The sequence below is a fragment of the Argopecten irradians genome, chromosome 2, assembly GCF_041381155.1.
Source record: "Argopecten irradians isolate NY chromosome 2, Ai_NY, whole genome shotgun sequence".
Lineage (NCBI taxonomy): Eukaryota > Metazoa > Mollusca > Bivalvia > Pectinida > Pectinidae > Argopecten > Argopecten irradians.
The window spans coordinates 20,951,823-20,976,127 of NC_091135.1; the positions used below are offsets into that span (position 1 = coordinate 20,951,823).

General features: G+C 37.6%; 1 protein-coding gene and 1 pseudogene across 1 annotated transcript in view; both read left to right on the plus strand.

Moving 5' to 3' along the window:
• The window catches only part of LOC138314789 (uncharacterized), a 33,605-nt gene extending 10,499 nt beyond the window's left edge, over positions 1 to 23,106 (plus strand). Inside the window, exons 8-12 of the mRNA XM_069255335.1 lie at positions 7,453 to 7,686; positions 13,562 to 13,786; positions 17,244 to 17,492; positions 19,954 to 20,184; positions 21,808 to 23,106. Of these exons, the coding sequence (XP_069111436.1) occupies positions 7,453 to 7,686; positions 13,562 to 13,786; positions 17,244 to 17,492; positions 19,954 to 20,184; positions 21,808 to 22,172 (1,304 nt within the window). The 3' untranslated portion in view covers positions 22,173 to 23,106. The remainder of the gene's footprint in view (positions 1 to 7,452; positions 7,687 to 13,561; positions 13,787 to 17,243; positions 17,493 to 19,953; positions 20,185 to 21,807) is intronic.
• Positions 8,348 to 11,070, plus strand: LOC138312653 (uncharacterized; annotated as a pseudogene).
• Positions 23,107 to 24,305: the final 1,199 nt, after the last annotated feature.

Below are 24,305 nucleotides of genomic sequence, written 5' to 3' on the forward strand. Positions count from 1 at the left end.
TCCTGTTAACCAAGCAAAGAGTGATAACTCCCACTACTTGCTGGTTTTGTTTATTATATTTACATCCTTATAACAGTTAGAAATGACAATAATTCATAAAAACAAAAAGAATTTCCTATGGTAGAATTACATATTTGAATACTTTAAAATGAAAAAAAAATCTTTTAAATGAGACAAATTTTATCGATGCTTTCTCAAATTCATCGATATTTTTTAACAATTTAGCTATTTTTGCCTATTTATACTTTTTATAATGTGAGTACACACACATATATATAGTGTGCTTTAACCAATACCAATTTACTAGGGTAATGTGGTTTAAGATGATTGACGGTTGTAGTGGTTTACCTGCGTCGTCCAGGTCCGCCATTATAAGTCTGATGGAGCGATCCCCATGCAGAATGCAGCACTCTTGTTACAACCCATGTCACGTGATTCAAATGGATACTGGTGACGTAATCGCTAATGTCTTAAGCTTTCTTTCCCAGCACCTCCCCTTCAGACCACATTTTTTAAATGGTAAGGTGGCTGTTAAGATAATGTTTTGTTTTCCATAATTGTATTCACTTAATCATTAGTAATGATACTGTTTTGCTACTGTCGTCTTTTGTACGCACATCTTTGACTTGTTTAATAGTTTTGCACAAAACTTTGAAAAATTAAGTTTTGTATTACGTAATTTCACACGTATGAAATCTTAACCTCTCTATTGTTTTATACATAGTGATATGTATCCGTCGTTTTAATAAAACGGCAATTTTCAATCTAATTAACGTGTCTGTCAATTATATTAAATAAGTCACACGAGCTTGCCATGGAAGAGACATATAAAGTTTCAACTGAAATCATTTATAAAGCGCCTTATCGGGTTACTGACGTGTAACGTATACTTATCTTCCAACTGTGATTGGGTAGTATCATTATTGAGATGTTATGAGAGAGATTATAACATAGTACATGCGTTACGTTTTTAGATGTTATACATAGAGGAAACATGCCGTAAAGGTGTCGTACGCCAGTTAGCTTAACAAAGTATGACATAATTTCGTAAGTTACTTTACATTTCATTTATAATTCGGCTGAAATATATATATAGAAACACATACATGTATGCTTGTCCCCTAAATATGATGTATGGGACCTGCGGTAATGTACATTATTGTGGCTAGGGATGGTACTAAATACATTGTACTAAACAGTAACAGTTTCGACTGTCAACGTAATGTGGCATTGTTATTATCCTCCGCCCAACGAAGTTGGCGGAGGATATACAAATGGGTTCCGTCCGTCCGTCCGTACGAATGGTTTCCGGAGCATAACTCTAAAACCAGTAGATATATTTCCACGAAACTTCATACACACATTGGTCTTATAGTGCCTTTTGCTATTTTTAGGTTTTCATTTTTTGCATTTTTCCCGTAACCATGGAAACGTTGCTGAAAATATAATATTTTTGTACCAGGTTCGTTTCCGCAGCATAACTGGAAAACCGGTTGAGATATATGCACGGAACTCCATAGGCACATTAGTCTTATTGTCTAGTAGTGCCTTTTGCTATTTTAAGGTTTTCACTTTTCATACTTTTTTTCTGTAACCATGGAAACATTGCTGAAAATGGCAGATTTTTTTGTAAGAATCGTTTCCGGAGCACAACTCTAAAACCAGCAGAGATATTTCCATGAAACTTTATAGACACATTGTTCTTATGGTCTAGTAGTGCCTTTTGCTATTTTTAGGTTTTAACTTTTTGTGCTTTTTTCTGTAACCATAGAAACATTGCTGAAAATATCATATTTTGTAGCAGGTTCATTTCCGGAGCATAACTCTAAAACCAGCAGAGATATTTCCACGAAACTTCATAGACACATTCTTTTTATGGTCTAGTAGTACCTTTTGCTATTTTTAGGTTTTCATTTTTTGCACTTTTTCCGTTACCATGGAAACATTGCTGAAAATATCATGGAAAATATTAAATATTACTTTGCAAAACTCCACCCATCTTTGTGTATATAGTCTAATATAAGTGTCAAGGTTGTATACCTGATTCAACAATTGCAGCCCCGCTCTACTTGAATTATACTCCATCTTTCTTTAGCTCAACTTCCTTTTTCCTGTTTTTTTCATACACATAAGTCTCCACAATCAAACTTACTTCAGCTTTGATATCTCCATTGGCGGGGGATATGAATGACTGTCCTTGTTGATATTGAATCCAGTTCCTATTTAATCAACGCAATTTATATCATGGTGAAGCCTTTATTAGTTAGCACTGGTTCTCTGGCCGAGACACACCAAAGTCTATAAAAGTGGTAGTTTCTGCTCCTGCTTAGCGCTCAGCACACAGGGAGTGGGACGACTGGTTCGCCCGTTGTCAGTATAATGTGACCGGGTGGAGTGTATTGCTTGGTGTCTTCGGCGGCATGCTTCAGTGATATAGCACTATAAAAAGGGCAACAGTTCCACTATACAAGAAGACACAACACGAACATACCGCAGTCTCCCAGTACACTCACCTCGCACAACATACACGCAACACACCGCATACATGGGAGGCCGTCCTTACATGACCATAGCTGTTAATAGGACGTTAATAAATCAAACAAACAAACAAAAGTTATCACTGATGAACGCTGTACAAAACACTAACGCTAATTAGTCTTACGTATACCATTGAAGTGTCATTTAATTCAATATTTTGTCAGGATCACTGGCATGAGGAACAAATTTCGGTGTTGTGTTTGGTTTTTCCAGAGAAGTCTTTGTCACGAGTTGTCTTTCTTCCTTCGTGTAGGTTGTGCTTTACCACTGTACTAAAACCAGCAGAGATATTTCCATGAAACTTTATAGACACATTGTTCTTATGGTCTAGTAGTGCCTTTTGCTATTTTTAGGTTTTAACTTTTTGTGCTTTTTTCTGTAACCATAGAAACATTGCTGAAAATATCATATTTTGTAGCAGGTTCATTTCCGGAGCATAACTCTAAAACCAGCAGAGATATTTCCACGAAACTTCATAGACACATTCTTTTTATGGTCTAGTAGTACCTTTTGCTATTTTTAGGTTTTCATTTTTTGCACTTTTTCCGTTACCATGGAAACATTGCTGAAAATATCATGGTAAATAGTAAATGTTACTTTGCAAAACTCCACCCATCTTTGTGTATATAGTCTAATATAAGTGTCAAGGTTGTATACCTGATTCAACAATTGCAGCCCCGCTCTACTTGAATTATACTCCATCTTTCTTTAGCTCAACTTCCTTTTTCCTGTTTTTTTTTCATATACATAAGTCTCCACAATCAAACTTACTTCAGCTTTGATATCTCCATTGGCGGGGGATCTGAATGACTATGTCCTTGTTGATATTGACTCCAGTTCCTATTTAATCAAAGCAATTTATATCATGGTGAAGCCTTTATTAGTTAGCACTGGTTCTCTGGCCGAGACACACCAAAGTCTATAAAAGTGGTAGTTTCTGCTCCTGCTTAGCGCTCAGCACACAGGGAGTGGGACGACTGGTTCGCCCGTTGTCAGTATAATGTGACCGGGTGGAGTGTATTGCTTGGTGTCTTCGGCGGCATGCTTCAGTGATATAGCACTATAAAAAGGGCAACAGTTCCACTATACAAGAAGACACAACACGAACATACCGCAGTCTCCCAGTCCACTCACCTCGCACAACATACACGCAACACACCGCATACATGGGAGGCCGTCCTTACATGACCATAGCTGTTAATAGGACGTTAATAAATCAAACAAACAAACAAAAGTTAGCACTGATGAACGCTGTACAAAACACTAACGCTAATTAGTCTTACGTATACCATTGAAGTGTCATTTAATTCAATATTTTGTCAGGATCACTGGCATGAGGAACAAATTTCGGTGTTGTGTTTGGTTTTTCCAGAGAAGTCTTTGTCACGAGTTGTCTTTCTTCCTTCGTGTAGGTTGTGCTTTACCACTGTACTATGATAAATGATTTATATACAATATGAGATCGATTCTGTTTGCTCATCTAACACTACCTATACACGACATCGTATGAGTTAAAAGTCCATTAGTGTATCAGCGATAGAAAATTTAATGTGTACAGACAGAATCAGGAAATACAACATTATTGATAAAGATATTGATCATGAAAGTTGCTCCATATGTTTCTGTGGGTCGGCGACATCAGTAAAAAATTTTCCATTACACTAGTTCAAATCAGCTACACCTAAGTGGAATTCGTTAAAATCTGAGAGATCCTATTGTGAACACTGTCTTATGTGCATGTCTTACACTGTGTGGCAGCCACGTGGTCAGAAACCATCGTAATGATCGGAAGGCCCATCTAGCGGAAAAAACGCCATTTCAGTAAAACATACATATATTTATAACGTGTAAATTTCCCGGTCGAGTTGCATATTTCAGCAATCGCCAACTAAATGTAATATATAAGGGGTTCGGTTCCAGCCTAGCACTGGTCCACTAGAATAGATACGATCCTAAATTTAGTCGCCTCATGCGATGATGCAATGGATAGCAGGTACAATTATAAAGCCATATCTGCAGGGCCAAATTGTGTGACCCGAGTGTTGAATATCCTTGTCCTTTCGATTTACATATGAAAATAATGATTTTATCTCATATTTGACATTATTATTACAAATATCCTGACATGTTACCTAATTTCCCCGTTACGACTAATTTCTCCAAACATAAAATTGTGCAATTCTTTAGGTAAATCGAGCTGTTTGTAACCTGTAAAATTCTACCGGCTGGTTCCTGATTTAGCGTTCAAGTTCGACCGAGGAAACAATATTTATCTACGATGGCCTGGATGAGAAGGTACTATTGCCTCATAGTATAGTCGAGGGGTGGAATAGTCCCATCACGAGACAATACTGAGAGGCAATAGTGCCCTCTCAAACAGGCCATAATGGGTTTAGTACATCACCCTCACATGAGACCCGTTCTAATTGCATCGTATCAGAAGCACGTTAAGCGACACTATCTTCATTTCCACGCAACAATGCTACATTAAAAGTACAGCATATGAATTATCGCAGAGATCTGTTTCTAAAAAATGGGATTCAGCTTTATGAAGATTAAAAGTAGATCAATGAGTAGACTGTCTTCTGTAGAAAAACAACATTTTTTGTTTTCATCCCCGCACCACAACAGCCTGTCCGCTTTTTGTTTGTTTGATTAATTAACGTCCTATTAACAGCTATGGTCATGTAAGGACGGCCTCCCATGTATGCGGTGTGCTGCGTGTATGTTGTGCGAGGTGCGTGTTTCGGGAGACTGCGGTATATTCATGTTGTGTCTTCTTGTATAGTGGAACTTTTGCCCCTTTTATAGTGCTATATCACTGAAACATGCCGCCGAAGATACCAAGCAACACACCCCACCCGGTTACATTATACTGACAACGGGCGAACCAGTCGTCCCACTCCCTTTTTGCTGAGCGCTAAGCACACAACAGCCTGTCCGCAATGTTGACGTCTTGGTCGAAGCGCAACTTTATAATGACGTCATGTAATGGTGACGTCACAAGACATTCACGTTCAATTTCGCGTCACTCGATAGTGCCCGCTTGCCCGGGCACTATTGCAAATAGTACCCATATGTGTAGCCAATCAGAATCCAGTATTCTGTCATGTGATGTAATAACGTGGTAAAAGCTGTGACGTCACGAGTTTGTTATGTGTAGTCATTGCATGTAACTATGTACGCATCCATGATACTGTAGCATGTAATCTTGGCATTGTGGGCCCTTGCTGCACACGCATTAAGCCGTAAACAGCAGTGTGTCTTAGAACGTCTGTCAAACCTTATATGCTGAATTCTGAATACATATTTAAGTGCTTTTCAGATAAAGAAAACATCCCGAAATATTTTGTGAATATAAAAATAGGTTTATAAAATTACTTTGACCAACCACATTATGCGCCGTAACTCCTAACTTTAAAACCATGCACACCAGAACAAGTACTTGTTTCATCGATACATTAACCAAATAACTGGGTACAACAGAAAAACCTATATAAATGACGGGGTTTCTATAATTTACGGTAATTTACCGTTGTCATGATCTGTACACCGAATATATATATACAATATATGTAGCTAAATGAGGGTATAGAATTAGCCATCTGTAGCAACAATTTCACATTATGAAATAATGATGAAATCGATTGATATAATTGTAAAAGAAAATAATACATAGAAATGTACCATAAGAAATGAAAAAATAATAGTAAAGCAAATGATATGTGGGTCAAATAAAATAAAGATATAGATAAAATATTATCATATACTGATATGATCAAATCATTTAATGATAAAAACATACAATATAACGAACTGAACGAAAACACAAATTCATATAGTATATTTGAAACATACGAGATAGATATGGTGTTCCATTGTTACGGGTGTAATACTGGTTTATCTCATACAATATATGACTAAACACGGTGTCAAGACAAAGGTAACAACAGAATATCGTGTGAATTGCAAATATATACTTTGTATGTAAATATCTAATTATACAAATGTCAACAAGAGTGTTGAAGTTCTGAACATCTGCATTATCACTATAAGGAACCAAAAATTAGAAACAATGAAATTTCACTTCATCTATATTGCTGCCGGTTTTATGCTTATTATGAAATATATCGATATGTTCTTCAGCATTGTTCAGCTTCACACCGCTTTACAATAGTTTTATTTGTGTTTCATAAAATGTATCCCGTATCTATAGATTCGTAAAAGCTACATTATTGTATGTTAATCGCAAAATAAACAAGACCGATAACGATTATAATACTCATGAAAGAGTTTATAAGTATGATGATCGTGTGTGAGTAAATGGTACCAGCAGATACACTCGACGTCGTCACAGAATCTTTAGTTATAGTGATATTTGTTTTGCTTTTTTTACAACCTACATGTTGGGATTTAGAATGGAATTTAAATCAATTATTCATCTCAAACTCTTGTACTTCTTCTGTCACGTTTCCCTTGCAGGTAAATGTGGTGAATACATGTAGTCATGGACATTTTTTTCTAGAATTTTGCGTTGAATATCCATAACCTAAAAAATGCATTTAAATCATAATTAATTGTGCGAATTTTGGCATGCATTGTCCGTTTAAGCTTTATTTATTCCTAAAATTGCCGGAAAATCGTTTTGTTTGCGATTATCTTCAATTTTAGATATTCTTGTACATATTTTTAATATCAAACGTATTCATGTAGTTTCATTTAACTGTGTCTAAATATATGTCGGAATTATTCAATTAATTTTCCTAGTATTCTGTTATCTGCATTGCATGATATATTTGGGAATGACTTTCAAAATACATATGATGAACTATCCTGCATTCCAAATCTGAGAATATTTTTCGTAAAACACTTTCCTTTTTTACGTAAAGACATGCATTCTTTCTTGTTAAACAGAAAGCATGACCAGCCGCACTATCTACAATTTAGCGTTAAACAGACCGACAGCCCAGTCGTCCACATTTCATGGTGCTGACACCAATGGTTCCTCTTGGCACGCAGTTGACGGGCTCCTGGATCCTAGGTCGTGTGCATCTACGGACTACGTGGATGAGGATAGCTGGTGGCAAGTGGATTTGGGTCGGACGTACAATATATCACAAGTAACAGTACAGAACACTATGGACCAGCGTAAGTCATTATAGTTATTTACTAAGTTCGTTTTTCTTTACATTTCTTCTCAGTTTTACAGTTTCTTAAAAATGCGAACATTAAGCCTTGTTTTATCAATTTGCTTTGAAGTAAACTTAACATGCTAGATGTAATTTGATTTTTAAAATTGATAAACTACAATCATGCATTGCTTAGCAAATATGACAAGTTCATTACCACTATTATTGCAATATACATTGTATGTTACGTAACAGGTATGTTAACCATAAGTATTTCAATGTAGGCAAACGAAAATAAATTTGAATATTCTACAAACTAGACTCAGACATCAAAGTTGTCCATTATAGTATGATCTTTATTCGGGTAGGACTGGTGGGAGAACCAACCTGTCCATATTGATATCCATGTGAAAATACTTATCACTACTTTTTCGAATGTCCACTTTATTATATATCAGACAGAGAAACAACTTATCTGGCTTCCTGATTAACTTGAATGTTCTAATTAATACAGATTTAATGCTAAATGGAAGCGAAATCCTGTCTGATGAAATTATTGCAAATTTATTTGTTCTGGTCAAAATTACATTGGGTCCAGTAGCAGGTTTTTGAAAAAAAGATGATTTATTTCTTACTAAAAGTCACACGTATTTATATGTGTATTCGCTTTGTTGTACAATATGTATTGTGGGAGTGGGTCTTTGTTAAGTAGTAAAAAGCTTACAGTAAGTGTTGCCAGCAAAACATGTCCCCTGCCGTCAAATACATTTTCTTATCTATGGCAAGTTATAAACGCTTAGTTATGCTGTCTTTGTATGAAGTTTGAACAAATCACATTGAAGTGTTCTCAAGTTATTATCTGGAAACGTATATTCCGTGAATTTCGGGAGTATAGCGGGAATTATTTGTCTTCTCTGACACGTAGTGCACGTGCGATTTGTAGGCCTCGGTAGGGACACGTGGGGTGAAGTCATTCTCTAATTTTCCGTTTGCCTGTGCGGTCACGTTTTCGGTTTTCAGAAGTTACAATTGGTGAGATTTCTGACTTTTCTTCGCTATGCAAGATACCACCCGTTCTTCACGTATTTAGGAACAGATACAGGCTGCGGTTGGCAAGTCACAACATGAAATACTTGGCCATTTTGACAATTTAATTTCCCAAAAATTGAATTATTTTGAAAAGAAAATATGTGAATCCTCTGAGGCTTCCTTGGATAAAATCCAACAGACAATCCAGAGCTCGGACACCTATGAATTTAAGAAACGCAGGTGTGAGGAACAATACAAATTTAATTCGAAAGTGCGCGTAACGCTGTCAGACGCTGTTCACGTCGTTGGGACGGACACCGACACCGCTAGAACCAAGATAGAGGAAGGTATGGATCTTCGGCGGCATGCTTCAGTGATATAGCATTATAAAAAGGGCAACAGTTCCACTATACAAGAAGACACTACATGAATATACCACAGTCTCCCAAAACACGCACCTCGCACAACATACACGCAACACACCGCATACATGGGAGGCCGTCCTTGCATGACCATAGCTGTTAATAGGACGTTAATTAATCAAACAAATAAACAAACAAGCTATGTTGGACTATCCCAAAAAGCTTATTAAGCTCGCTGACAGTTCTGACGCAGGCTGGAAAACAGTCCACGAATATGTAGCGAACCCCATTGCGTCAGACTCCGACGATGAGCGAAAGATGAATCGAGCTAGGTCCAGAGCCGCTAAAAAGCTAAGGCTGAAAAAAGAAGTCAAGCAGGGGAAGGAACCGCCTTGGACCATATCGCCGGGATTAGTTCGAACCCCGGACCCAGACGACTACCAGCTGTGCTACTCAAGATAGGACGAGGCCGTTCCCGAGGGGCGGAGCTAAGCCCGGCTTTTTTTTCGCGTGTGGGAAGGCCGGACATTGGCGACAGGAGTGTCCGGGTGTCCAAGGAGCCGCATCAAGCGCATCAGGCTATAAGATAAGTAGTTCTTTGTCTAATATGCATGAGAAAGAATCTGTCGTACATGTGGACGATGTGGAATGAGCTCCAGGGGATGCTACTAGTTTCATTGGTGGTAACGGTACATCACACGTGTGTCCGCGTACACCTGTATGCCGATTAAAAGGTAAGGTTCAGTATTTGGCGGCTAAAGGTACAAGTGAGGTAGAAGATGGTTATAAGAAACCTTTTCGGGAAGTCCCGCAACGGGTTGCTTTATCGAAAAACAAGACAACGAGGGATAATCACGAGTTTGTGGAGAACGAAATCAAAAAGTTGTTAGGTCTCGGGTGTGTATCGGAAGTCCCGTTATAGCCCACGGTCATAAACCCACTCACAGTAGCCTTCAATCAAACAGGTAAGCCCCGCCTCGTTTTGGACTGCAGACACATAAATCCGTATTTGCATAAACTCAGTTTCAAATACGACGATACAAGGGTGGCAAGGGATGTTTTTCAACCCGGGGATTTTTTGTTTACTTTCGATCTTAAGTCCGCTAATCATCATATCGAAATTTTGAGGAGCACAGGCATTTTCTTGGTTTTGAATTCCCAATAGAAGGCAAAATGCGTCACTTTGTCTTTAATGTGTTACCGTTCGGGATTTCCACAGCAGGTTATATGTTTACCAAGGTTTTGAGGGAGGTACTCAAATCTGTTCGTGCGTTAGGTCACGAGTTGGTTATGTATTTGGACGATGGTATTTGAGGTCACGAGACAGAGGACGGGGCCAACGAGTCCGGCAGGTATGTTAGACAAACTCTAGTATATTACGGATTTCTAATTGCAGACGAGAAATCTAAATTGGCGGCTTCTCAGTTCGTCACGCGGCTGGGTTACACGTGGTCGATGGAAGAAGGCGTGGTCAGAGTCACGCCGGGACGTGTTGATCGGCTTTTGTATTGGTTGTCTAATACAATGACATACGTCAAGCAGAATGGTATGCGATTGCTCTCCGCCAGGTACATAGCGGCTATCATTGGTCGGGTCATATCCATGCAAAGTGTCGTGGGTCACGTGGCTAGACTTCGTACACGTGAGCTGTACAGGTGTGTATCGGTGAGGCCAGTTGGAATGCGCGCGTGATACTCACGTTGGAAGCTGTGGAGGAGATTGAATTTTGGTTGTTAAATCTAGAGTCGCTGAATGTTAAGGGTTCAAGACTAAATGAATATGTTGTATGTGAAGCTACAGTTTGCACAGATGCTTCTGGTGAGGGAAATGGGGATTTCGGCCAATGTGTCGATGGCCCGGACAGGTGTGAGGCGGACACCAAGGTCACGGTAAGTTATGTAAACACACACGTGCCTGACGTCGGTGGCAGTCAGTTGGATGCAGGTTACCCAGGTGTTATACAATGTACCACAGCCAGGTCTCGTGGAAGCTTACGATACAGTTGTTTTTGAACATGCAAGGCCGAGTTGTAAAGGCCGGTTGAGTATACCTTCCGGGGTTATGACGAACGGGGTCGACCTTCAGGAGGTCATGGCGAGTGCACCAGCATTCCGGATGCTAGGGGTCTCTGAGACATGGGGGTCGCTACAGTAGCGATTCTAGTCCCTCCGCGGGGCGACTTGTTGGATGGTCGGCAAATCTTCAGGTTTTAAAGAGGACGGGGAAATAAAAGATGCGAGTCTCTCTACGGTAACGGACCATTATCATATAGATATAAGCGTAGCATTGGGAACATGGGATGAGCGGAAAAAAGTATAAGTCTACTTGGAGGGAATTAGAGGCAGTAAGGAGACGTCGAATTATCGGAAAGCGATTTAAATTCAGATATATTTTTGTTTAAGCAAATCTACCGTTCCGTTCAAGTGTGTAAGCTTATTAGTAAGGATAAGCCATTTAGTTACACAGGGCCAACAGGCCATCATGAAAAGGTTGAGACTAGTTTCCAGTGAAGGAGTCTTCGGGTTACATTCGCTCAGAGCGGGTGGGGCCACCGCAGCCGCCAACAAGGGGGTGGACGATCGGTGTTTTATGAGACACGGCCGCTGGAGATGTCAATCGAGTCAGGATGGCTATGTGGCCGACTCATTGGAGTAACGTTTGTAGGTTACCCAGAATTTAGGCTTGTATTTTCGATTCATGCGTATTTTTTGTTTAACACCGGATAAAGATTCGGTATTTTTTTTACAACATGTAATTTTCTTCTGCCATTTCTTTGTTATTTCTCTATTTCGGGATCGGCAAATGTATTGGTGATTTTTGTTCTGGAACGTAGTGGTGAGAAGACTTAAATATTCCCGCGTTTCGGGAGTATAGCGGGAATTATTTGTCTTCTCCGACACGTAGTGCACGTGCGATTTGTATGCCTCGGTAGGGACACGTGTGGTGAAGTCATTCTCTAGCTTTCCGTCTGCCTGTGCGGTCACGTTTTCGATTTTTTACAATAAGGTTTTTGTTATCTCAAGACGGGTGTTTTCTAAGTTGATACACATTTCCGGTGATGTAGGCTGGTCAGTAATATTGGGCAGTGGTGGAATATGTACTGTTGATTAACTGAGTGTGTGGTATGCGAATATCGGGTCAGAAGAGTTTCCGCTGAGTGTTTCATGTTTCGTATTTTTTTTGACAGAGGTCCCTATGTCGGCCCAGATAATGTATTGCAGTTGGAAATAATTAATTCCAGCCGTCGGGACACAGGTTTCCGGCATTATGTCCGGTTTTTCCTGGGAGCGCGATATTTTCGGTGATGGGAAGGGAGTATGGGGCGTTTGGGACGCCCGAGGGTGCGCGGAGAGTGCGAGAGAGCGACGTTTGTATCACGTCTGCGGGAGTACGGGGGTTTACGTATAAATATGTGTGCGTTGAAATATATACATATATGCAAATTAAACGCCGACTGCACTATTTCGGGACGGGCTAGATCGGCAAATGTATATTTACGTGTTGGTGTTTTTTGTTCTGCAACGTAGTGGTGAGAAGACACAATCTATTTGTAGGAACTGTGACCTTTGTAGTTGACCTTTTTTCCCAATATACAATCCCAATCTGTATTTTCCCATATGCTATCATTGTGTAGAGATTGATCAAATCCGTTGATATTTTCTCAAGTTACTGTCTGGAAACTTATATTTTGTGAAACAATGTATGTTTTATGATAGTGACCTTTTTACTTGACCTTTTGACCCCAAATTTAATCTCAAGCTGTATTTTCTCATTAGCTTCTATTATGTGAAGTTTGATAAAATTTCGTCCGTTATTTCTCAAGTATCATGTGATTTCACGGCATAGCACTAATATCTTGTACCCAATCCTTTGTCATATGTTTTTGTTTTTGATAATAATCAGTTAAAACTAATGTTAACCATTGCGCTACAATGATAGTTATCGATGAATGCGCTTTTGTCACGATCAACGTGCTAATCCATCGTTTCAGTATTCTCATAATATGGATATCTGGATTGTAAAAACAACATGCAGTGAAATTTTACCATACTTAAAGTGAACAGTCGGGAAAGGATGGCTAAAGTCGGTAAAAATGGTGTAAATGTATCCCGTATTATTTCTTATGAAATAGAAAAATAAAATCTCTCGTCAAAATTTGTCTGCGTACGAAGAAATTAATTTAAAGTATAGGAATCCTAAAACGTCCTCCCGTCTGACTATGTCCGTGGTTACATTTCCACGCAGCCTCGCTTTCAATTCTTTCAACTTTTCTTCATTTCAATGTTCAGAACTGGGAAACGTAAGCAGAAATTGGCCGTCGTATTAATAAGTGAGAACTTTTGGAAGGCCAATGAACGCATTTAGACTGGTTTTCTTTGCCCGACTTTTCACTTTAAAGCTACACTTTATATTTCTACTAGACCGCATTTACTCACCTTTTATTAATTAATTGATTTGATACACACCTGGTTGAAATATACTTTATATGATATTTCCTTTTAGCTGAGATGTTGTCCAATTTCCGAATTGAAGTTGCTCGTAGCATTGACGAAGTAGAAATGGACCTGACCGAGCCTCAACTTTGTTATAACTACACTGCCAATGGCATTGGTCCCGGTGAGCTGAAGACATTCCAATGTCCAGCGAGTATTGAGGGACGCTTCGTGAGGATAACAAAGCATACCGTAGCCAGTACAGCGCTTAGGCTCTGTGAAGTCATAGTGGAAGGTATTTGGTTGTCGTCATATTTAGTACCTCTAATATGCAGTAGCTTTACAATAAGACTGCTTTATAGCATAGGTTTGTAAAGCTCTGAAAAGCGTGTCGGACGATGATAAAAAGTCGGTGAAAATTTCCCTCATTAGATTGACGTTTTTTAATAGGCCGTTGAAGAACACCTTGATTTAAAGTTGTATGGTCTATAACTTTCGCCTTTTTGTCGCTGTGAAAACTGTTTAAGTGTTATACATATTTTTCCTCGTATGTCTGAGTTTTAAACTTTCTAATTTTTCCACTTATTATAAAGTTGCAGCACTGGAAGTATTTTAATTATAACAGTAAAAAATCTTTTTAACGTGTACATGTGAAAAGTAGGCTCGAAAGATGCCGAATCATTCCGAACTCTTCCCAACATAGTCGCGAGGTTTCGAAGTAACACGAGAGTTGTGAAACCAAGAGAAAATGTCAACAATTTTTCATAAACAAATTATGTGGTCGACCCCAGCAGCCTGAATCTATAAAGAAAGTAATTATCGCATTTATTACAATATTTGATATACACAATATTTTACTGCAATGTGTGAATTGGATCTGTCAAATACTTATTCTATAAACATATACCATCATGATTTGCTCATATTAGCCAGATGGAGAAAGTTAACAAATTCAAATGCGCTTACGCCAGTTACCTACAGGTCGTGTCGAACGTCAGTCATGTGTTACGATTAGTAATCCGCCAAAACCCGAAGTCAATGAACATGGCGTCCATTGAAGGTGCTTTATTCAAAACCAGGAATATATGATCCCTGGATTTCGGTTCTCTTATAGGCCGACATATGGTTTTGGGGAGCTAAATCATCAAGTTACATGTCGACGTTCAAATATCAAAGGTTTTAGTGACATATCGTTCGGTGAAATAAGCATGTATTTACTTAAAATATCAAAATCTGTAATATGATAACAGAGAAACTCTTTCGAAGCTATGTTCCGGTAAGATGTATGTAAGCACACGTACCGAGGTTGATGCATACATGGCTGACTAAAATCTTTCCGAAGCTGCATAAACAAGAGTAATTAAACGTCTTTGGGTTATTTTTTCAAAACAATAAATATATTATAATTAAACGCTATGAAACGCAGTCAAAATATCCAAACGAAGATGAGCACAATGAATCATGACGTCACATTCTGATTCACGTCAACATATGGCGCGAAATTATAGGATGCGTATACGCAGCACTCCAGGCCTGTGGTACTGCATAGACACAGAAAATTAATGTGTAAATGCGAATCATAGAGTGTTTAAATAAAAAGTTTTATTAATAATGCAAAATAATTCTGTCTTCTTGACATAGAAAATAAAAAGTAATAAGTAATATTTGTATACATATATTCTTGTGTATTCAATGTATAGACTCATATATTTGTAAATACGAAATTGCATTTCCATGTCTTGTTTGTACAACCGAAGCATTTAAACAACCGGGAATTAAATCTTAATGGAAATATTTTAGATTATTTGATTCCTAATCTGCGTGTATGTGGATCATGTGTGTTGTTCCATTCATTGCACGCCATCACAAATATCTATGCATGGATGGTCGGAATTCTTATCCATGTACATATGTATTTGGAATTGTTTCGTATTTCGTCAGTGAATTCATATTCCGTCTTTGTAGATTACAGAGAAGAAACCGAACAAGAACATCAATCTGGTCACATTTTACTAACAACGGTCAAATCATGAGTCAAATGTTGTTAAGGCTGAGGTCTTTTGTTTATTTGTTTGATTAATTAACATCCTATTAACAGCTATGGTCATGTAAGGACTGTCTCCCATGTGTATGTGGTGTGTTGTGTGTATGTTATGCGAGGTGCGTGTGTGTCTTCTTGTATAGTGGAACTGTTGCCCTTTTTATAGTGCTATATCACTGAAGCATGCCGCCGAAGTCACCAAGCAACACAACCCACCCGATCACATTATACTGACAACGGGCGAACCAGTAGTCCCACTCTCTGTATGCTGAGCGCCAAGCAGGAGCAGAAACAACCACTTTTATAGACTTTGGTGTGTCTTGACTAAGGGACAGAACCCAGAGCCTTCCTCGCAGGGGCGAACGGTCAACTTAAGGCCAAAAGTGAGGCGGTGCCAAGGGATTAGGAAAGACAAAGTCAGTTAGAAAGAAGAGAAAAAATAAGATCCTAAATTGGGTCGCCTTTTTCGATCAAGCAATAGGGGCAGCAGGTACAATTCTAACGCCCTACCTGTAGGGTCATAAGGCTGAGCGCTAAGCAGGATCAGAAACCAACACTTTTAAAAACTGTGGTGTGTCACGGCTGGGGTAGAAACTAATCTGTACTGTACGTTTAAAGACCATATTGCTTTTTTCTCTTTAATATGATCGGTAGATTTTTGTGTATATGGTATCTCTGTTGCCGATTTTGCTCATTACTCATTTTTAGTCATAGGTTATATCTGAACACAGCCAAAACAATTGCCTCTTTGTCTATATTTTGAAATATTTATTGGAATTGATAACTTAAGGTTCGCTCTCTCTCTGTTCTTGTTAATTCAACAAGAAATGTTTTAACATTTAAAATATGCATTCAGACGAAGTACATAATTATACTGATCCGAATTCATCAAATTTATCTTCGACCTCTGCAAATATACTCCTCCATTTCGTTTTCTTCTTTCTCTTCGCCTAGCAGCTCCTCTTCACGCTGCAAATTGGTAAAATCTGTTCTTATTTGGACGATTGAATACTTCGCTCAACTTTAAATGTCCTTAATATTTTTTGTTTCCAATGATAGCAATAATACTAGAATTGGCCTTCATTCCGGCTCCATTTAGGCATTTTCCGGAATCCCCCCTCCCCCAAGTCTATTAACTTTGCTGAATATGTCCACTCCATCGGTATGTAACGCAAATCCTCCAATTTTGGAAGAAAAAAAAATTAAAAGTCCAAACATCATCGTTTGTGCATTGCTTTATTAGTTAATAAAGCACGACTGAATCGAACACTGCTAAGTCGAATACTGCGGTTGAATCGAATACATTTTGCGGTCCCTTCCTTCTAAAATATACCAACATTTCCTTTTTTGTGTCGGATTTGATCAAACATTCCAGCCACACGCTTTGACAGGTAAAAGTCAAGTCGCGGTCCGATTGACCAAACATGACTGATCAGCCGTAACAGTGCTAACGAGCGTTATTTTTCGACCAAAAGAGTTCTTGTCGTATTTATTGCCTATCTTAAACAAATGTGTGGTTTAAAATGCCAACCTAGAAACAGTCGGTACAGTCAGTACAACTCAGACGTCAATGTCTTCGTGAACAGTAAAACACGGATGAGTCGAACCATCGAATAAGTCGAATATTTTGCCTTGTCATGCTGACTTCGACGTATCCGTGTTTTACTGTAAAATAAAGTAGACTATTGACAGTTTAGCCTCTTCTTTTTAGTAAACGCCGATATGTGTACCAACCTTGATTTGGCTTTAAATAAATCAGCCACACAGTCAACTACCTATGACAATGGTATGTATCACGCCGGAGACGCCTGGCGATCAGTGGACGGCAACCTGGACCCGAACATGCCTGTCGGTCAGTCATGTTCACACACGAAACAAGTTGGACACCAGTGGTGGCAGGTGGACCTGGTTAGACATTATCATATCACGCAGGTGTCCATCCAAAACAGGAATGTAGTACGTACGTATCATCATGTTGTTCAACCTTGACAGTTTTATCTAATATTATGTATTAAAGCAAAACGTATTTCCATGCTAACAAGACTATACGTCAAATATGAATGATATGCATATATATAATTCATTTTATGTCACAATTTGTTTAAAAGTGGTAAATGTAAACTGAAGCATGCCGCCGAAGACACCAAGCAACACACCCACCCGGTCACATTATACTGACAACGGGCGAACCAGTCGTCCCACTCCCTGTATGCTGAGCGCTAAGCAGGAGCAGAAACTACCACTTTTATAGACTTTGGTGTGTCTCGGCCAGGGGACAGAACCCAGAGCCTTCCTCACAGGGGCGAACGCTCAACTCAAGGCCAAAAGTGAGGCGATGCCAAGGGAGGCATTAGGAAAGATAAAGTCAGTTAGGAAGAAGAGAAAAGATAAGATCCTAAATTTAGTCGCCTTTTACGATCATGCAATAGGGACAATTTGTTTAAAAGTGGTAAATGATATTAAAGATATAAAGGTTACACACTGAGTGGTTTTTGATTAATGGCTTTATTCCACACGAGTGAGTTATTTTTTGCAAAAGACACGAGCTTTACCGAGTGTCTTTTGTAACTTTTGAAAAGTAACTAACGAGTGTAGAATAAATCACAACATAGAATGACGTCATTTGATTATTGATGATGTTGACAATGATGACGTTACACTGAGAAATAAGTAGTTCGGTCAAAGTTCACCGTGTCAGCCAACAGAATGCATATAGAGTGTATACCACGTGTGGTATAAACAAATTGTTAATCAACAGCTGGAGTGTTTATTCAATGTCCTGAGAGTTGAATAACACCGCCTATTGCGGTAAAAAAAGAATAACTTGCGGGATCGGCCCTCAATAACAATAACACGACATAATTGATTTGTCAAACGCAACTGATTTAACTTTCATAAATTAAGGCTAAATTCTAATACATCCCCTGCGAGATGGTATTCATGACATCACGAATATTCATGAATGATTCATGAACCTTCAAGAATATTAGCAGATTGTGGTTCATGAAAGAAAGTTCGTGAACATTCATCAAATGACTTATGAACTCTTCATGAAGTTTTATGAATCCATTAAACATTTATGATTGTTCATGATCAATGTGTCAAGAATTATCCATGAAGTTTTATGCATGACTGATATTCATTAACATTCTTCAAAATAAATGAAGATGTTTCATTCATTTTTAAGAATTTTAATGAATATCAGTTATGCATAAAATGTCATGAATGATTCTTGACGTGATATTTCATTCATTTTTATGAATTTTAATGACTATCCACTGAAGTCACATGACTTGTTACATGACATCATGAGTCACATGGCTTCTATATACATTTTCCGCCAAAACAGTCACAATCCAAAATGGCTGCTGTATCTACTGGCGTGTGGAAGGGGAAACATTATTCATTAGTGAACGGATTATTCCTTTCCTGGATTTCTTTAAACACAGATGAAAACTTTTCAATAAGTTTTGATTTCATTTCTTTTTAACTTGAAATTGTTGTACACTGATATTGCTATAGTAAATTATGCATAGATATTGGTTTGTGAAATTTTGTCAAATGTTATTGAATTAAACTGCCCATCATATAAACTATCATGCTTTACAACTATAGGTTACTTTTGGTCATACACTAATTTAATTCTGATGTAATATGATATTGATTGCTGCGTATCAATGAAAACAGATTTTTTAGTACTTATCTTTGGCAGTATGAAAATATTAATGAACACAGTAAACTATTGGTGATTTCATGTTAAACTCTTCTGATGTTATATATATTAATATATATTATACCTATATTGTCAAAATAATATGTTTCATCAAATACTGAATTGATTCTAATAGAATTGCCATTGGTTTGTTACAAAGTTTCAATTCTGGACCCACAGTAGAGTTCATGAAATTCAAACGACGCTGACTCCAACTTGCATTCATTTAACTTCATGAATATTCATGAATTGTTCCAGTTCATGGAGTTTCATGAATATTCATATATTGTTTGTGCATACTGATGCTAATTGTAGTTCATGAATAACTAATGAACCATCATGAATAAACATTCATGATTGTTTTAAGTTCATGAATATTCCTAAAATATTCATAAACTTTTTATGAATTTTTATGAATGGGCTGTTCATGAATATTCATGAATAAAAGATATTCATGAGTTAATGAATGAAAGGATTCATGAATATTCACGAAATATTTTTTCTATTATTCGTGAAGTTTCAAGTTCATGAATTGCATTTAACTATTCATAAATGATTGAAGAATATTCATGAATAATGCATGAATTATTCATGAATGTTCATTGATTATTCATCAGTATCTCGCAGGGGATAGTTTACATTTGTCATTATAAATGCCGACACAATCTTGTGTATATTTACAGTAGTAACTAAAGGTATCATGTTACAGCCCACCGATTGGGGAATGTCAGTGTTGAGGTATCAGAAACCAACAACTTTGACATCCACAGTGAGTTATACGATGCTAAGCTATGTCACTATTACGAAGACTCAGACGTCCCAGCCAGTACGCTGCTCATTCTCCCTTGTTCCGACAATATCGTTGGGCGATATATCAGGATCTCCAAGTTCGTTCCGATATTAGATGATGTCTTATCATTCTGTGAAGTGATCGTTGAAGGTAGGTTATATTATATAGCAAGGCAGTAAAAAGGACAAGAGTTCTACTATACAAGAAGACACAACACGAAACTGCATACAATGATGTATATGGGAGGCCGTCTTGGTATGAACCTGACGGTTAATAGGACGTTTATCTAATCAAACAAACAAACAAGTATTTTACATGAAAATGATTATTAAATTATATAATTATTGTTATTGATTATATGTACATATGGTAATACTGACACGAGGTCGTAAAATGAACTGTTGGTAGAGGCGTCTGTACATCACGAATTAACGGTTTCTCATATTTCCAATGTTTTATACAATCTTTCCATATCTGTCCCATATTGCACGTTCTGACATTATCTACCAGTGAAATTCATATTGTTCAGATGATCTCGAAATATTGCTGATGCATGTACATAATGTGAATGTGAAACTCCCAGTGAACAATATTATTTGATTAGTCGTCTAGATCTTTTGGCATATACTCTGAAGTTATTGATATTAATCAATTATTCAACAATACCTTGATGCGTGAAAGACACACAGAATAGCTTTAAAACTTCCAATTTATGTCATTAAATCATCAATAGGAACCATTTGCAATATTGATACTATCATTTCTCGCTATACACCGGAAATACAGCACAACAACCCAATGACATTCTATTAAAGACTAAAACAGTCATTAAATAGTATATGTGGCACCAAATGGGCCCCTAGCCAACCGAATGCATTAATGTAATTTGAAGAAATTACTTGATGCCATCTAAAGGCGGAAATGTTTATTTATTTTGTATATGACATTGTATATACATTTGTATTTCCATTTTTGCAACACACATATACTTTTTATATGAAAATAATATACGGAAATTGAGTTTTTTAGCTCGCCTATTCAAAGAATAGGGGGAGCTAATATTGTCAACCCGGCGTCGGCGTCAGCGTTGGCGTCCCATTTCACGTTAAAGTTTTTGAACAAGTTTCTGTTTCGTCAATTGTTTAAGTCATCATAAATGTTTATGATTTTATTTTCCTAATGTGTATGGATGCTGAACGTGATAATACAACCAATTTTGGGGTCCTTTAGGGGGGTTTTGAGTCTGTTAATTTGTCATATTTCCACGTTAAAGTTTTTGAGCAAATTTCTATTTTGTCTATTGTTTAAGCTTAAGTCATCATAAATGTTTATGATTTTATTTTCCTAATGTGTATGGATGCTGAACGTGATAATACAACCAATTTGGGGCCCTTTAGGGGGGTTTTGAGTCTGTTTATTTGTCATATTTCCATGTTAAAGTTTTTGAGCAAGTTTCTATTTTGTCAATTGTTTAAGCATAAGTCATCATAAATGTTTATGATTTTATTTTCCTAATGTGTATGGATGCTGACCATGATAATACAACCAATTTGGGGCCCTTTAGGTTTTTTTTGAGTTTGTTAATCTGTCATATTTTCATGTTTAAATAGTAAATACTTGAACATCAACTTCTTCTGAATAGGCGAGCTTTGTTGTTCTCCAACAGCTCTTGTTTAACTTCCCGTCTGACCTTCTGCATAAGAACTGATCAAAATGTTTATAAATAAAATTTTCCAAAAACCATATATTGATTAAAGTGTCAATTGATTCCAGGCGGGGACCCATCATGCATACAGGGCACGACAGAAAATACCGCAACTACTACAGTAACCGAGAATACTACAGAAAAGCAGACAGAAACCACTAGTCTTCCCTCTACGTGCCCGTGTAGCTGTAGTGGATCGATTGAGAAATACTACAACAGGAACATTGAGAGCATGCTGAACGAACTAAGAGAAGAGTTGATGGTCAGTAGAAAAGAAACAACCTCTTATACAAGAACACTGGTCAGTGTTGACGACGGTAGGACATCCTCACGTAACATCGGATACGTAGGAATTGTCCTTCTTGTGGCCGTAGGATTAACCATCGCCGTGCCGGACGTGGTCAGTCTGGCGATGTATATGAAAGGAAAATGAACCGACTAATAGTACACGGAACCTGTATCACCTGTAGGAAGTCAAATGTATTGTTTTAGCACCATTTCATGACCGAAAAAGACGGTAAAATGAAAGACGTGTTTTATAAGTTCAATACAGGTAGATTTAACTCTTATTGATGATAGATTACAAAACCCTATCTGATAGGCCCAAGAGGCCCTGAACAATCTTTGGATATAAAACCAACTAACTCATCAATGTCAAGAATTTACAAAGTGTGAACGAATCGGCAGTCATTGGGCAGAGTAATCGTGAACAATGAAGTGTTCATCGAAACGCCATTCGACAAAATTTTGCATTCCGTGGTAGACTTAAGTTTGTAATGATATATATATATCATAAATATTGTAAATATCCTTGAATATAACACAACGACACAAAGACTTCTTGGAAATTAATGAAATGAACTGACTTAAGACATACTATTGACTTTCACAAATGTGTACTTAGTAAGGTCAGTCAAGGGAATCCCTGGCGTAGTCAGTTGTTTGGCATTTCTCGAAAATATGTAATTTACGCGGTATGAAACAAATATGGCAAAAAATTTGAAATGTTTGTCAAAGATGTTTTGAGTAATTATTGTATATGTTATAATTGGTATTTATATGTTCCTTTTTATATCGCACCACTTAGTGCAAACTTTATAATAACTAGTATACATTTAAGATCTTTCTGTTTTTGCATTCAATAAAAAGAGACAGAATTTGCCAATTTGATTTTTTTTCAAGATCAACATTTATTTTTATTTGCCGCACTCATACTCTTTCGTATTTTCTCCACGTTCAGCCATTTACTTTTTACAATTTTATAAAATATAAATTGGTTACTCTCTGCCTCAAATCCCCCCTCTCTCTAGTTTGCTCGCATGCTCTCCTCTCTGTCTCGTTTACATATTGACTTAGTAGGATTTTTTTACATATATTTCTGTTTTTGATTATATTATGTTCATATTATGTTGACATAAATGAATAAAATCACAATAAAATGTTATTCACAGTCCATTATTTATAATGAGAACATACCATGTAATCAATTGATGAAATGAGGAACTATCCATGCAATATATACTATATTGAAGATAATGAATAGATTAATACTAAATAGTCGGAATCGCCTTTAAGCAGTTACTGTTTATTTATTGATGTTGATTATATATTGATAGACGCTTTATTCGAGCACTGTTTTTCAGCTGAATGATCGTGTTATGAGGTTTGTTTGGAGGTTTGTTTGGACGTCAGGATATGTGATTTCTATAATAATGGCTAACACTGGATAAGCAAGTACATTACTTGGGTAAGAATACCGAAGCAAGTACATTACATGGGTAAGTATACAGATGCCATCAAAATGAAACAAATCATATCATTATACTGGTAACACAATACGATTTTACTTCTCTAACTGAAACAAGGCAAACTGGTTCACCGAACTGATATATTACAACTCTGCGTAAAACCGTCTATCCGATTGGTTACGATTCTGCTGCCAATCAATAAATTATTGCAGTGGTTTCTTTTGTTTGTTTGTTTGATTGATTTACGTCCTATCAACAGCTATGGTCATGTAAGGATGGCCTCCAATGTATGCAGTGTGTTGCGTGTAAGTTGTGCGAGGTGCGTGTTTTGCGGTATATTCATGTTATGTCTTCTTGTATAGTGGAACTATTGTCCTTTTTATAATGCTATATCACTGAAGCATGCCGCCGAAGACACCAAGTAACACACCCCACACGGTCACATTATACTGACAACGGGCGAACCAGTCGTCCCACTCCCTGTTTGCTTAGCGCTTAGCAGGAGCAGAAACTACCACTTTTATAGACTTTGGTGTGTCTCGGCCAGGAGACAGAACCAAGAGCCTTCCTCACATGGGCGAACGCATTATTCAAGGCCAAATAAGTAAGGTGGTGCCAAGGGAGGCATTAGGAAACATAAATTAAAGTAGGAAGAAGAGAAAAGATAAGATCCTTGATTTAGTCGCCTTTACGATCATGCAATAGGGGCAGCAGGTACAATTCTAACGCCCTACCTGCAGGGCCAGAGCCATTGAATGATCGAAATTTGCATCTTTATGCCTAAAATGTCTCCTTTTCTTCGCCGAATCTGCTGGGGA